The sequence below is a fragment of the Bison bison genome, unplaced genomic scaffold (genome assembly GCF_000754665.1).
Source record: "Bison bison bison isolate TAMUID 2011002044 unplaced genomic scaffold, Bison_UMD1.0 scf7180017864295, whole genome shotgun sequence".
Taxonomy (NCBI): Eukaryota; Metazoa; Chordata; class Mammalia; order Artiodactyla; family Bovidae; genus Bison; species Bison bison.
The window spans coordinates 9,162,976-9,177,940 of NW_011494867.1; the positions used below are offsets into that span (position 1 = coordinate 9,162,976).

Below are 14,965 nucleotides of genomic sequence, written 5' to 3' on the forward strand. Positions count from 1 at the left end.
ATATATATATATCTTAAGAGATATATATATATCTCTCTCTTAAGACTCTGTTTTTAAACTACTGTAATTAAAGGATCTTGTGTATAGCTCAAAGTATAGTAGGGGCACAAACATATGTGTTGAATGAATATGTGATAGGAGAGAGTTTAGTTAAGGAGATCTCAAAGGTGTCAAGCTGGCCTTATCATCTACATCAAAATTCTTATTTCTCCCTGGATATTTTCCTGCTTTCTCCTTTTGCGCTGAATGTTCTATAATATGGTCAGAAAGCTTTCTCTTTAAAGAGTGGATAATAACTACATCCAGCTTTGTGATCTACACAGACTCTCTTGCAGCTACTCAAACCTGCTGTTCTAGTGTGAAGGGTGAATGGGTGAGCATGGCTGTATTCCAGTACTTCATTTACAAAAACAGACAGCAGGCTGGGTTTGAGCTGAAATTACCAATATTTGATTATCTTTGACCGACAAAATCTGCAGCTTCTTGTGGTTCAACGTACCAAGACTCATAAGAGAAGGGAGATGGCAGATTAAGTCATGGTTCATTAGCACTTACCCTTCACACAGCAGTGGCGGGCCTCCTGAGCCATTTGCAGGGAGGTAGCAGGGAGATCTATATGCTGTTCATCTCTGTAGGCCCAGAGATGCAGAAAGGGATGTCATGAGCAAAGTAATGAGCTGCATTGGCACTTTCACTCTGGGCTGGTCAGGATGCTTAAGGAAGTTGGGTATCTGTACCAGGGGGAAGCTGGATGGCCCAGCACAAAGCCAAATGTGTGAGCACGGCAGTATGGACAGTCTGTATTCTGATGCTCAGAACCTGTGCACCAATGTGGAGTCGGGGCCTCTGGCCAGAGGAGAAAAGATGGAGCAATCTGGATGAAAGTCCAGAAGAATCTAACAGGAAGCATCTGATGAGGACATACTCCTGTCTGGCTGTATGAGGCATTTTTGTATACAAGCAAAAAATCAGAGCAGAGATGCTGAGCTAGGGTTATGAGAATGGTAAAGAGGGATTTATGTAAGAAATATGAGTCAATTCCTGTAACTTGCATTTGCCTCATTTATAAAGGCAGGACAGATGGGATCATTTTGGCGAGCTAGAAATTTGTATTAAGTTCCAGTTGCTTTATTTTCTTTCATTTAAATATGCTTATTAGTAATATGTGTGTCAGAACAAAATCATTTTCTATCAGTCATTGCCAAACAGTGAATAATCCCATGTAAAATATGTTTGCATACTTTAAACAGTTGTAACAACTTCACTGAACTCAGTTCCTTCCTCTGAAATAGGCAGAATGTGCTTCTGTTGAATCGTTCACGTTCACCCTCAAGGAATTCTAAAAAGACACCTGTTATTTATTTCTTGTCTATTGGCCTGTCCTCTGGGAAAAAAAGCTTCTCTGTAAACTCAAAGTCCTCAACTCATCCTTTGATCATTTGTTACTTACATTGGAAACCTGCTATGTGGAAGGCACCATCCTACTGTGCTGTGGGAACCAGACAGGTGCTCTTTGTCCTCATGAGCTGCCATTCTAGCAGGAGAATCTCCAGAACTTTTTGATCTTGCAAATCTGAAACTCTATACCACTTAAATAACAAACCCCTTTTCCTCTCCCCTCTGCTCCTAATAGCTGTCATTCTCCTCTCCATTTCTGTGAATTTGATGACTTTAGACACTTCATATAAGAGGAATCATACAGTATTTGTCTTTTGTGATTGGCTTATTTCACTGAACATAATGTTCTCATGGTTCATCCATGTTGTAGCCCATAGCAGTATTCCATTCCTGTTTAAAACTGAATCAACCTCCATTGTATGCATATACTCCATTTTGCATATTCATTCATCTGACCGTGAACACTTGGGTTGCTTCCACCTCTTGGCTATAGTGAATGATATTACGAATTACAGGTGCAAATACATTAAAATTTTAAAAGCCTTGTTCTCTAACATGAGAGAAAACGTTCAGAAATGGGACTGTTCTATATATTGATTGGGGTGATGGATGTAAGCATAGAACTAAATACACAAGCACACATGCATGCACACACACAAAAATACAAGTAAAATCGTGAAATCTGAATAAGATCCAGGACTGTATTTACATCAGTGTTCCACTTGCAATCCTGGACCACAGTTTTACAAGATGTTACCAATGGGAGAAATTGGATCAAGGGAGTGTGGCATCTCTCTGTGTTATTTCTCATGCCTTCATATAAATAAAAAATTGTTTCAAAATAAAAGTTTAATTTAAAAAAGAAAGTGTTGCCCTCACTGCCTTGAAGGTTAGAGGATGCCACCAAGAGGGGAGACGCAGTCTGGAAACAGAGGCTGATAAGGGCCACCTGGGAGGGGAAAGAACCCTAGGCCTTGTTCCCAAAGAGCAAGTGGAGCAGGAACTGAGGCTATCCCCAAGGGCTAAGTAGACCCAGGGGCACAGCAGTCCAGAGCCCAGGCGGTAGGACCAGCATAGCAGCAATGGGGACCTGGATGTTTGAGGAGACCCAGAACAACAATGAGGTCATCTCACACTCCAGCATGTGGGCCTGGAACTGGGCACTGACCACCTCCCTCAGATCACATTGGTTCTGAGTACAGGGTGGAAATGCGTGGGGGAGGAGAGATCTGGCTGGGGCCCCTGCCTTTCGCCAAATCCAGTCCTCACACAGAGATCTGAACAGGGGTCTTGGCATCAAGATGTTGATATATGTATCTTCTTGATTCTAAACGAGCTTCAGCTACTTACAGGCAGTAAGCTACAAGCTGAAAAAGTTCCGGATAGCTTCAGCTACTTGCTGACAGAGGTCCATATGGTCAAATCTATGGTTTTTCTAGTAGTCATGTATGGATGTGAGAGTTGGACCATAAAGAAGGCTAAGTGCCAAAGAATTGATGCTTTTGAACTGTGGTGTCGGAGAAGACCCTTGAGAGTCTCTTGGACTGCAAGGAGATCCAACCAGTCCATCCTAAAGGAAATCAATCCTGAGTACTCATTGGAGGGACTGATGCTGAAGCTGAAGCTCCAATACTTTGGCCACCTGATGCAAAGAGCCAATTCATTGGAAAAGATCCTGATGCTGGCAAAGATTGAAGGCAGGAGGAGAAGGGGGCGGCAGAGGATGAAATGGTTGGATGGCATCACTGGCTCAGTGGACATGAGTTTGAGCAAGCTCTGGGAGGTGGTGAGGACAGGGAAGCCTGGAGTGCTGCAGTCCATGGGGTCACAAAGAGTCGGACACGACTGAGCAACTGAACAACAGCTTCTCAGGCAGCTTCTGAGATGCCTGAGTTTGTGAACCCTCATCAGGACCATAATGTTATAAGGATATCTTTCTTGATTTACAGAAAAACTTTAGGGCTACTGGCAGCTACTGTTTAGTTAGCACTTGCTATATGCCAAGTGCTTTGCTAAATGTTTTATCAACGTCATGTATTTTACACATGACAACCCCACGAGACAGGTATCATGCATTTTAAAGATGAAGAAGTTGAGATTCTAGGAAGGTAATTGAATAGATTTAAACTCACACAGCTGAGAAGGGGTAAAATTGGGGCTTGAAGCCAAGTTTCCCTCAACCCACAGTCCACCCTCTGAGCCTCAGCTCTTTTCTGGTTCTCAGAATTTATTGGTGAAATTAAGAGTGAGCTTCGGAGGCAAAGCAGACTTTGATACTTTGTTACAGACCGTTACAGTGGTGGTTCAAAAAATAAAGTTGATGAGACCAAGTTCCATATTATAAAGTTCTGTCAAATGCGTGAGGCAGTTTTTCATCCAAAAATCAGAGACCCATGACACTGTGTAAAGCCAACCAGTCTCTATATTCTACTACAGTACTGATCATCTCTTATTACCGAATGTTGCCGTGTTTCTCAATCATCAATACTGAGGGATGCTAGATATCCCAAAGCTTAACAGGTTCCCATAGATCCCTGTTTGTAATAAATTACAACCAGTCTGTAGTCAATTTCAAGATAAATTTTATAGATTCTTTTTTAACTGTGAAACTAACACATGCCCATTATAGGAAATCCAGAAAAGTGTAGGGAAGCAAAGTGAAAAAAAGTTACCTGCAATAAAACCACTGTTAATATTTTAATAAAATCTTAATAGTGTAATGTCTGTTTTTCAAAAAAAAATTCAGTAGTACTACTTAGCAATCGGATTATTTAATTCATACTATGAATACCATATACCATTAATATATTTTTCCATTCCCTAAAGTGTTCTTGGAGTAGGAAATGGCAACCCAGTCCAGTATTCTTGCCTGGGAAATCTCTTGGACAGGAGCAGGCAGGCTACAGTCCGTGGGGGTCTCCAAGAGCTAGACTCGACTTGGTGACTAAACACCAAAGTGTTTCTGCAATGTAGTGTTCTGCTTTGTGCAGATACCATAGTCTACTTCATCAATGTCAAGGTAGAACTTTGTGTTGTTTGTAATTTTTCCTAACTTTAAGCAATACTGAAATGAGTATATGTGTTATCAAACAGCCCTAATTTCCTGATGCACGTACAGAGCAAGTAAAAATCACATGTTCTCAAGGCTTTTAATGCATATTGACAAATGGCATTTCAGAAAGATGTTTTAATATCATCAGTAATATGTGAGAATGTTTTTTCCTGACAAGTTTGTCAAAGATTGACTATTCAGGTTTTCCAATTATTTTGGTAATTACATAAGCAAAAAGTCATCTCATTTTAAAGTTTTAATGTTTATTGTCTTTTTGTTTCCTTGCTTTGCTGTTGTTTTTGTCTATTGATTTTTAACCATCTCTTTGTATATTCAGGATAGTAGGCCTCTTTTATATGATGCAAACATTTTCTGAGTTTTGTTTGTTTATTGTATTTTAGTCATATAAAAAACTTCACATTTAAGTAGTTTAATCTGTCAGTAATTCACATAATAACTTATGCCTTTAATGCTGATTTAGAAAGACTTTACCTACTCTATTACATAAATATTCAAATATTTTAAAAAGACTTTTTTCTTCTAATTCTTTAATCTATCTGGATTTATTAGGCAATAATTTAAATTTTATGTATCAATCTTAATTTTGAAGAACATAGTGTTTTACAAAACACATTTTAATACTTATTTAACTAAGTGACTTTAGATCTATAAACTTAAAAAAAGAAAGAAAGAAAAGTATTTCATTGCATTCTGTTCCTCTGAATTTCACTTTAGGAAGGGAGAAAGGCAAGTGAAAATAAAATCCCCTGTAATATTCTCCTACGGCTTTGTTTTCAAACGTATTATATTTCTCATCTTTGCACAAAAATCCCCTTAACCCCTGTATATATCCTTAATGGATCTGGCATAATTCCAGCATCCATTATTTATATGAATTCTACTTAAACCAATTAAAATTTTCAGCCTCTGCCCCCCTCTTGGGGTAGGGGATATTCACTGGGACTTTACCCAAGCTGCTTAAGTAAAATTATTTTGAATATCTGCATGGATTTCTTTCACATAATTAAAGTTACTTCAAAAGTTAAATAGAAAAATGCCCTCAAAGTCCAGCGTGGTTATGAGCATACATACATAAGCAAAAAAAAAAAAAGTGTTTTCATTGTGTTGGTGGAAAACATACTTTAAAAGTAAAATTTCATATCAACAAAGGAAATATTATGTCTCTAAACTAAGCAAGGTTTTCAAAGAACATTTGATAATAATATCAAGACCTTTAATTAATAATCTAACAAGTGGGACACTTTCATCGCCCCTTTGATCATTTTTTTTTGAGGGAGCTGTAAACACTGCCTCCAGTCTATTGAGGGAGGACTACACACAGAGCAGTGCAGATGAAGGTGGAAGAATGTTACAAAAGACTAAAAATATCTTTTCCCTGGGAACTCTCCAGGAGCTGGGCCATAACGAGATTCAACTTCACTAAATGAATAAAGCTGAGAAAAATAACTTGAATATGCAAATGATTGGTGTCAAAGAGAAATCTAAATTACTGCAACAGGAAAACCATTTTTCAGGGTAATGGCTGGTACAGAAGAATTGAATCGAGGGTACTGCATCCACATTTGCAAAAGTCTAAAGAGAGGTCTGTTGGAGTAAACGAATGCCCAAGTCAGCAAACCTTATCTGATGTAACAAAGCTTTGTTCAGAATTTCCTATTAATGTGCTACACACAATTGCTTATCTTTCTGTTCCTTTAACAAAAAGAAAGATGACATTCTAAACATCATTTGTTACATGTGCCAACTTAGATACAGAGAACTGAGGTTTCTTAATAAGATAGGCTCACAGTGTCACTCAGTTAAGCCTGGGACAGTCTTGGTTTGCACTTTTCATTGTGGCTTAATTGTTGATAATACCTGCCTTGGTTCTTAAAGTTGTTCCAGTTTGAATAATTAATAATATGACCACAATATTAATTTTCTATTGCTGCTGTAATAAGTTACCATAAATGTAGTGTCTCAGAATGACATAAATCTGTTATCATATACATCTGTAGGTTTAGAGTCCAGCATGGAACTCACAGGGTTGAAACTCATGCCAGCAGATCTGCATCCACTCCGGGAGGCTGTAGAGCAGGGGCCTTGGCATCTCCAGTTTCTGGTTGCTGCTCACTCTCCTTGGCTTGTGGCCTCTTCTTCCATCTTCAAAGCCAGCAGTGGCTGGTCAAGTACCTTTTCATGTCAAATCACCCAGACCTTTTTCTCCTCCTCTCTTAAGGACCCTCATAATCACATTGAATCCACCTGGACAATTCATACTGATATCTCTGTTTTAAGGTGAGCTCATCAGCAACCTTAATTGCATTTGCAACCTTAATTCCCCTTTGCCAAGTAACCTTTCATATCCACAGGTTCCAGAATTAGGACATAATATTCTTTAGGAGGGTCATTATTCTGCCAACTATAGCCCCTTTATTGGAGAAGGCAATGGCACCCCACTCCAGTACTCTTGCCTGGCAAATCCCAGGGACGGAGGAGGAGCCTAGTGGGCTGCTCTCTATGGGGTCGCACAGAGTCAGACACAACTGGAGCAACTTAGCAGGAGCAGCAGCAGCAGCAGCCCCTTTATAGCTAGCAGAGCTAAAACCTGAAGGCCAGCTTTCTGATTCAAAGTCTAGTGTAATTTCAGTGATCAGTGAGAATGTCTATGGTGGAAAAGACTTTCAGTCTTTGTGAGATGTTGATAGGTAGTGAGGGTGTAAGAATTGCAAATAAAAACTCAAAAAAATACCTATCAATTCTTTCTTTACTCAAGGCACTTAATTTTGGAGATCATCTGGTAAAAATAAACTCATAGTAACCTACTTATACAAAATCTCTGTAGGCTTCTTTATCTACATGAAATTGTTATGGAACTTTTGATAAAGTTGTGGACATCCCCGAGGTTCTCAAGACATAGGTTCAACTGCCGTCCAGGAGTATTGTGTCAAGTTTAGACTCTGTCATGGAACCTGGTACTTATTTCACAGCACCTTCATAGTCATTGAGTCCCATCTTTTCTTTATCCCTGTCCTCTGTGGAGGCAAGTCCAAACATCATATTTTTCACATGTGTTTCAAGGTTTTGTGTAAGTTTTTATGTCTACACTTGCAGCCCCACGTACAACTGAATATGTCTAATATTTGTTAGGCCTAACAAATTAGACATATTGTTATGTCTAATATTTGTATATCCCTGACTGCATGCAGCAAGCTTCTAGTTAGCATTTTACATTTCTAGCATTATAACTATTCTCATTATATAAGATGGTGTCTGGAATGACAGGAACAAGGCCCATCTTTTTGACTTATAAACTGGTCCAAGTAGAAGCTCCTAAACAAGTATTTCATAACAACATCCATGTCAGTAAATGTTTTAATGTCCCAAAGAGGTAACTTGGAGGGAACATACTCATTAGGGTGGGAGACGTCATGTTTGTGTCCAAAAGAGAAACTGAGTCACATTATGCTAGAGTCCTAGCTCCTAAATTCTCATTTCCTGTGATATAAAAACATCTGGTTAAAAAGCATGTGAACACACACACACACATTCCACTGATAACCAGAAGTTGAATAATATCATCCCAAATAAGTAATTTACTGCATCGTGTATGTCTTACTTCATTTGAATATTTAGCACAAAGCAGAATTATCAGAGTTCAGAAAGGTCACTGAAGTGTTTTCTAAATCATTTTCCTTCAAAATGACTCATGAGTCCATAGACTGTGTGTCAGACACTTTATTTCTTATCCTATTGATCCAAGTTTGACATCTGTTACTGGGGTCATTTCATAGAAAAATTACTATGTTTTAAGAGCGGGCGTCTTCATTTTGGCATTCACCCAAAAACACTTGTAGCATTTGTTTTTCATCAGTTCATCCCTTTGGATTAGATCACAGCATCAAACTTCCCCTTGATAAATTGTGTCTTTCATAAACAGAGCTGAGAGGATACGCCAAATGAAAGACGAGATGTTAATAGTTTGTTGTGACACCAAAGGCCAGTGCTTGTATGCGCTTTGTAATTTGGCTCATTATGTTCATGTTGTGTTGTTGTTCTAAGGAATTCTTTTCTATGTGTGCATAGCCCACCTCCATTATTACAGCACGTTAATTGGCTTACAGAGTCATCAGTTTGCAGGTTGTGACTTGATAGTTCCCACCTCTGGTGGAGACACCCCCACAATATAGAAGGAGAATAGAGAACCTAGGAAGTGGGGTTCACAGGAACAGTGGCCAAGGGGACCCTATTCAATTCCACTAGAGCTATTCTAGCAGCACAGCTTCCGTTTTGGCTCCTGTGGGTTTTGTTCACCTCCTCCCCATTTTAGAGGTCAAGCTCTCTCTGCCCCTACACACGAGACTCACTGACCTGGTGTTCGCCTGTCATGGACCCTAAAGTGGAAACGATTAGTTCACATCCATGCAGTACCTTCATATCTCCAATCTTGGATAAAGTAATTTTGCCTTAAACAGAGTTAGAGTGACTTGCATTTCATTCACCTCCCCATTTCATTCACCTTGGTCATTTGAGAGCTACATTTATGAGAGATACAAGCCTTTTCTTTTCTTTTCAGAAAGTCTGTGACATTCCGGAAGGGAGCATGTTGTATCTAGGCCAATGCTATGGCCACAACCTGTCACTTGTGGCAGGGTGTCACATTATATGCAAAGGTTCGTAGTGTGTTTTAATGTGTATTTTCATGTGTGTTAGGAAAAATTTTAAATAACCTCACTGCACCCCTAAATTCATGGATAATTTTGCTTTGGATAAGTCATCAGTGAAACATAACAATCAACATTCAGCAAAACTATTAAGTGAATAACACAGTAAAGAGAATAAAACAGAAGTGTAAGGGAAGTCCATGAAAGAGCTTTTAGCAGACAAGGGTGTAGTAGGGGAAAGCACAAATTTTCAAGTCAGATCTAAGTGTAGAGTCAACTGGATCACAGACCAGCTTTCAGATTAGGAACTTAGATTTCTCTGAGTTTTGCTGCAATGAGTATTTCTCCAGGATGTCTTGATCCAAGTGAGACAATGCATAGAAAGCCCAGACATATATTGGACACCAAGGAAATGCGAGTTCCCTTCTTTCAGAAGGAAAGTAATCAAAATGTGATGTACCTGGGTGTTGTTTACCCAGGTGTACCGTGGTTCTTGTTCATGAATTAAGACTGCACAGTCAACTGGTCTTCGGTCCATGAAACCTGGGACCAGCTGTCACCTCCTGTGCCAGGGATGGAAAGACAGGATAGATGGCCAAAGCTGGGGCCAAAACACTGGGCTCCAGTCTCTTAAAGAGCGGTTGCCTCTTCTGGAGAGGACTTTTTGCCATCAGGGTTGAATCGAGTAACTGCCCTGTGCTAAGCACTGAACCTCAGCCTTGGGTATTTGCTATAGGGCATGAACACCTACCTCACCTCTGCCTTGATGGGACTGGAGAGGCAGACACTAGTCAAATTCTCACATAAATAAATAAGCAATTACATGTTATGGAATGTATTATAAAGGCAGGGTACCAGTGCCGTGGGAGCATGAACCAGGGACACTCAAGGGAGACTGAATCGGTAAGAAGGATCTTCTCTGCCAATGACATTTGGGGCTGAGATCTGAAGGACAGATGCGGGCTGACCAGGATGGCCGATGGGATGCCCATGCTTACTAGGAGGGCTGCATGAGAAGATTCTTGTGTTGGGAAGGAACAGAATAAGTTGGAAGAACTGAGAAAAGACTGGTATACATGGATAATGAGGAATGAAGGGGATCTCTTGTGATGTGAAATGACTTTGGAGAATTAGGCTGGGCCAGATTATAAAAGACTCTTCACAATAAAGGAATGTGCTTTTATTTTATGAGGGATGAGAAGTGATTGAAAGGTATCCATTCTGGGGTGACATTAATAAATTAAAATTTTGAAAAGACATAATGGATGCCTATATTGGTCAGCCTTCTCCAGAGACACAGAAGCAGTAGGAGTCTGCTATAAGGAACTGACTCACACCGTTATGGAGGCTGAGAAAGCTCACAATCTGCTGTCTGCTGACTGGAGCCTCAGGAAGCTGGTGGTGTGATCCAGTCCAAGTCCAAAGGCCTGAGCACCAGGGAGGCCAAAGGTGTAGATTCCAGTCCAAGTCCAGAAGCCTGAGAAGCGTGACCCCTGATGGCAGCAGAGGATGGAGGTCCCCAGTCTGCAGTCAGGCAGGAGGATGAAGGGCGAATCCCACCCTCCCCTATGTCTTTCAATGCAGGCTCTCAGGGGATTCAATGGTGCCCACGTGTGCTAAGGAGAGTGTCTACTTCCCTGAGTCCACAGAATCCAGTGGTAATCTCATCCAGACACACCCAGAGATTATGTTTAATCTGAGCACTCTATGGCAGTCGAGTCGACACATCAAAGTAACCTCTTAGGTGCAGGCCAACCATCAGGTGCCTATTGCAGAGGCCCAGGAAAGAAGTCACAGAAGCTACTCTTTGGAGGTGATGATTAATTTGGAGAGAAGAAGGTGGATTTGAGAGAGATCCAGGATGTAGAACAAGCAGTATAGACAGGACTTGTTGATGGCAGGAGGACAGGGCTGAGGATAAGGGAGAAAAGGGCTGAGGATGGGGGAGCACAGGGCTGAGGATAAGGGAGAACAGGGCTGAGGATGAGGGAGGACAGGGCTGAGGATAAGGGAGGACAGGGCTGAGGATGGGGGAGGACAGGGCTGAGGATAAGGGAGGACAGGGCTGAGGATGGGGGAGCACAGGGCTGAGGATAAGGGAGGACAGGGCTGAGGATGGGGAGGACAGGGCTGAGGATGGGGGAGGACAGGGCTGAGGATAAAGGAGGACAGGGCTGAGGATAAGGGAGGACAGGGCTGAGGATGGGGAGGACAGGGCTGAGGATAAGGGAGGACAGGGCTGAGGATGGGGAGGACAGGGCTGAGGATAGGGGAGGACAGGGCTGAGGATAAGGGAGGACAGGGCTGAGGATAAGGGAGGACAGGGCTGAGGATAAGGGAGGACAGGGCTGAGGATAAGGGAGGACAGGGCTGAGGATGGGGCAGGACAAGGCTGAGGATGGGAGAGAACAGGGCTGAGCATGGGGGAGGACAGGACTGAGGATAAAGGAGGACAGTGCTGAGGATAAGGGAGGACAGGGCTGAGGATGGGGAGCCCAGGGCTGAGGATGGGGGAGCACAGGGCTGAGGATAAGGGAGGACAGGGCTGAGGATGGGGAGACAGGGCTGAGGATGGGGAGGACAGGGCTGAGGATGGGGCAGGACAAGGGCTGAGGATGGGAGAGAACAGGGCTGAGGATGGGTGAGCACAGGGCTGAGGACAGGGCTGAGGACTGTCCTTAATGGATTTCTGTTAAATTACCTAAAATTATTAAATGCATCCTAGGAGCACTTTGTTCTTTTTCAATCCTGTTCCAGAGGCCTTGATTTCTAGCATTATTATTTTCAATACAAAATTCAGGAGTCAAACTCTGGTTAGTATTGTAACATAAAATAGTCTCACGTTGATACCTTTGGTTTTGTAAGATTCAGCTTAACATTTGGCATTCATCCTGATCAGTTTATCTGCTTAGTGTCCGTCTGTCTTTCCATTATGCTGAGGTGAGATCTAGAGTCTGCCCCACCCAGTGTGACAATTTGGCAAAAATGTGAATTCTATTCCTCTTACTTGTGGTTTACAACACTAGCCAAGTCTTGTAGGCTGTGGGATCTTAGGATTCAAATCCAAGTTATCTAGTGTCTTTAGACACAGGTTTTTGGTTGAAATAAAGTTAAGTCCTCGGCTATTATGGGAAGACAAAAGGCCAGATCTTCATTATTGGAAGAAATTGCTCCCAAAGCTTGATTTTTATTTTCTTTGTTTAGCAGTATTCTCACAGTAGCTTTAAAAAAATCAGCATAAAAGTTCACTCTCTGTAAGATCTCCTTTGTGTGCAGATGTTAAAAGGCTCTGCCTATTTAATTTCTTCTTAGCTATGATATGTGTGCATTATTTTATCTGTCCCAGAAATCAAAGTATGTGTGTGTGTGTGTGTGTGAATTTACTAGTGAAAAGATGAGACAGTATTAATGAAAAAAACTCCTCTACTCAAACATACCTGGTTTCATGCCTGTGTACTGTTCTCACATTCTGTCCGTGTGTGTGCATCACACATGTACAGTTGCTACTGTTCAGTCACTAGGTCGTGTCTAACTCTTTGCGCCCCCGTTATCTGCAGCACATGCATAGTGGACATGCTGCTCTGTGCTTTTTCATACGGTGTTCAAGCCTATCCACAAGGCTGAATAGTGATTTTACCTAATGGCTGTATTTTAGTGTCTTACTACATAAATATTTAATTCATCCCTTTCAGCTGGATACTTAGTGGACACCAGTGTAATCTCATTGTTAGAAACAACACCCCAGTGAATATTCCCACGTACGTAAGGGCAGCATCTCTCAAACACTAACAGGAGAGGTATGGAATAAAGGGATGGAATAAAGTATGGAATATGGGATGGAATAAAGTGTGTGAGTCCTTCACAGGTTTGATGAATTTGGGCTTCCCAGGAGGTTCAGTGGTAAAGAACCCGCCTGCCAATGCAGGAGACATGGGTTCGAATCCTAGGTCGGGAAGATCCCTTGGGGAAGGAAATGGCAATCCACGCCAATGTTCTTGCCTGGGAAATCCCATGGACAGAGGAGCCTGGGGTCGCGAAGAGTTGAGCATGACTGAGAATGCACACACGTACCATGTTGTCAATACTTTCCAAAGGGTCAGACCTTTTTACAACACATTCAGGTAGGGTATAACAAATGTGTTTCTCTTTTCTTTTCCTAATTTGGGCTAGTTTTCACAACGGGGTTGATAATAACAACAGTAACAATAATAGTAGCAGCTAATATTCTTGAGATGATCTATGTGACAGGCATTACATTAAGTGATCTGCAAGCATTGTTTGTAATGGTTAAAAATGTAAATCTGCAGACCGACTTCACAAGGCCGACTCCAGACTCCACCGAGCTGTTGTCTAACTGGCTCTGTTCCCTCTTTACAAATGGTTCACAGGGACACAGTGAACCTCAAGTGAATTAACGTGATAGGGCGCCTCAGTAAGCCCTGGGTAATGCTGGTTACCATTATTCCTAATAATGATTATTTTATGAACCCATTTTACAGATGATAAAACGAAGAGGTTAACTGTATGGGTCGAGGTCACATAACTAGTGAGAGAGTGTGCTGGGATTCCAACCGCAGAGACCGTATCCCAAGGATTATGACTGCAGACACCGTTTTCTGATACAGCTACTCAACCAGTTCCCAAGAGGGGAACAATACTGATAGCTAAGAAGTGTGACTGTTGCCCCTGAGTTAAATCAAGGCAGACTCAGGCCTAGAAATGAGAGCATTGGGACCCCATGTTTCCGTGTTTCACCGGAAAAGCCAAGATGTAATTCCTTGTTTCCAAGCAACAAGGCAAGCTGGTTTTTCGATGCTGTTTCCTTCATCCTTGGGATCTGAAGGCAGGAATCTGTGAAATGCCCCCTAGACTGTAAAGGTCTCGTGGGCAGGAGCCCTGAGGTCCTGCTTAGGACCCCCACACGCTCCTTCCTTGCCTCAGGAAGGTTCTTTACAAATTTTTACTGACCTGAATTTCCCCTAAATACCACCATAAACACTTCCAGTTATTTCTTAATACACTCTGTTCATAACTGCTTAGTCAATTATTTTTATTAGCATAACATTCCTTTTAAGCATAATGATATTGGAAAAACTGAAACAATGTAAGCGCATTTCCTCAGCTGTGGTTGATTGCTGGTGTTTTCCTCCTTTTGTGTGTGTGTGTGTGTGTGTGTGTGGACTTCCTTTGCAGATTTGATGAATTAATTGTAAATTTCCCAAGGGGAACTAGCATGAACTGATCTTTGTCTTTTATTCTGTAATGTTTAGTTTCTATTCTAGTCCTGGTGACTATCCATTGAGACCAAAGTTTGAATATTGCCAAGGGCTCATAAAATTGCTGACATAACCTACTTTCTCCAGAGAACCCAACTTCAATTTTCCTAATGAATGAATGCCTTCTTTCTCCCCCAATCTCTTTGCTCCAATAGCTATTTGTGGAGACCGTAGATGTCAACGGCAGGACTCTCGAGGGGCCGGTCCCTCTGGAAGTCATCGTGATTGATCAAAATGACAACAGACCCATCTTCCGGGAAGGCCCCTACATCGGCCACGTCATGGAGGGGTCACCTACAGGTATGTTAAGTCAGCTCACAGTTTGCATAAAGGCTTGGGAGGTGGCCTACTGTGATCTCTGGGGATTCTGGAGACTGTTTCATCGCCACCGTCCTGAGTTACTGTTGGTGTGCGTCAACACTGATGTATTGTTTCCCTGGACAGAAGCACGCTCTAGAAAACTACAGCTCAGAACATGACTGGGGTGCTGCAAGCTGTGAAAATGTCTTCCCTTGTGTGCAAAGGTGACCTTTAAGGGTGACCAACATCTCAGTCTCCGACGTATGGTTGATATT

General features: G+C 41.8%; 1 protein-coding gene across 1 annotated transcript in view; it reads left to right on the forward strand.

The window, feature by feature from the left end:
- The window catches only part of CDH13 (cadherin 13), a 1,015,931-nt gene that overhangs the window by 646,584 nt on the left and 354,382 nt on the right, over window positions 1-14,965 (forward strand). Inside the window, exon 6 of the mRNA XM_010850808.1 lies at window positions 14,546-14,690. Coding sequence (XP_010849110.1) covers window positions 14,546-14,690 — 145 coding nt within the window. The remainder of the gene's footprint in view (window positions 1-14,545; window positions 14,691-14,965) is intronic.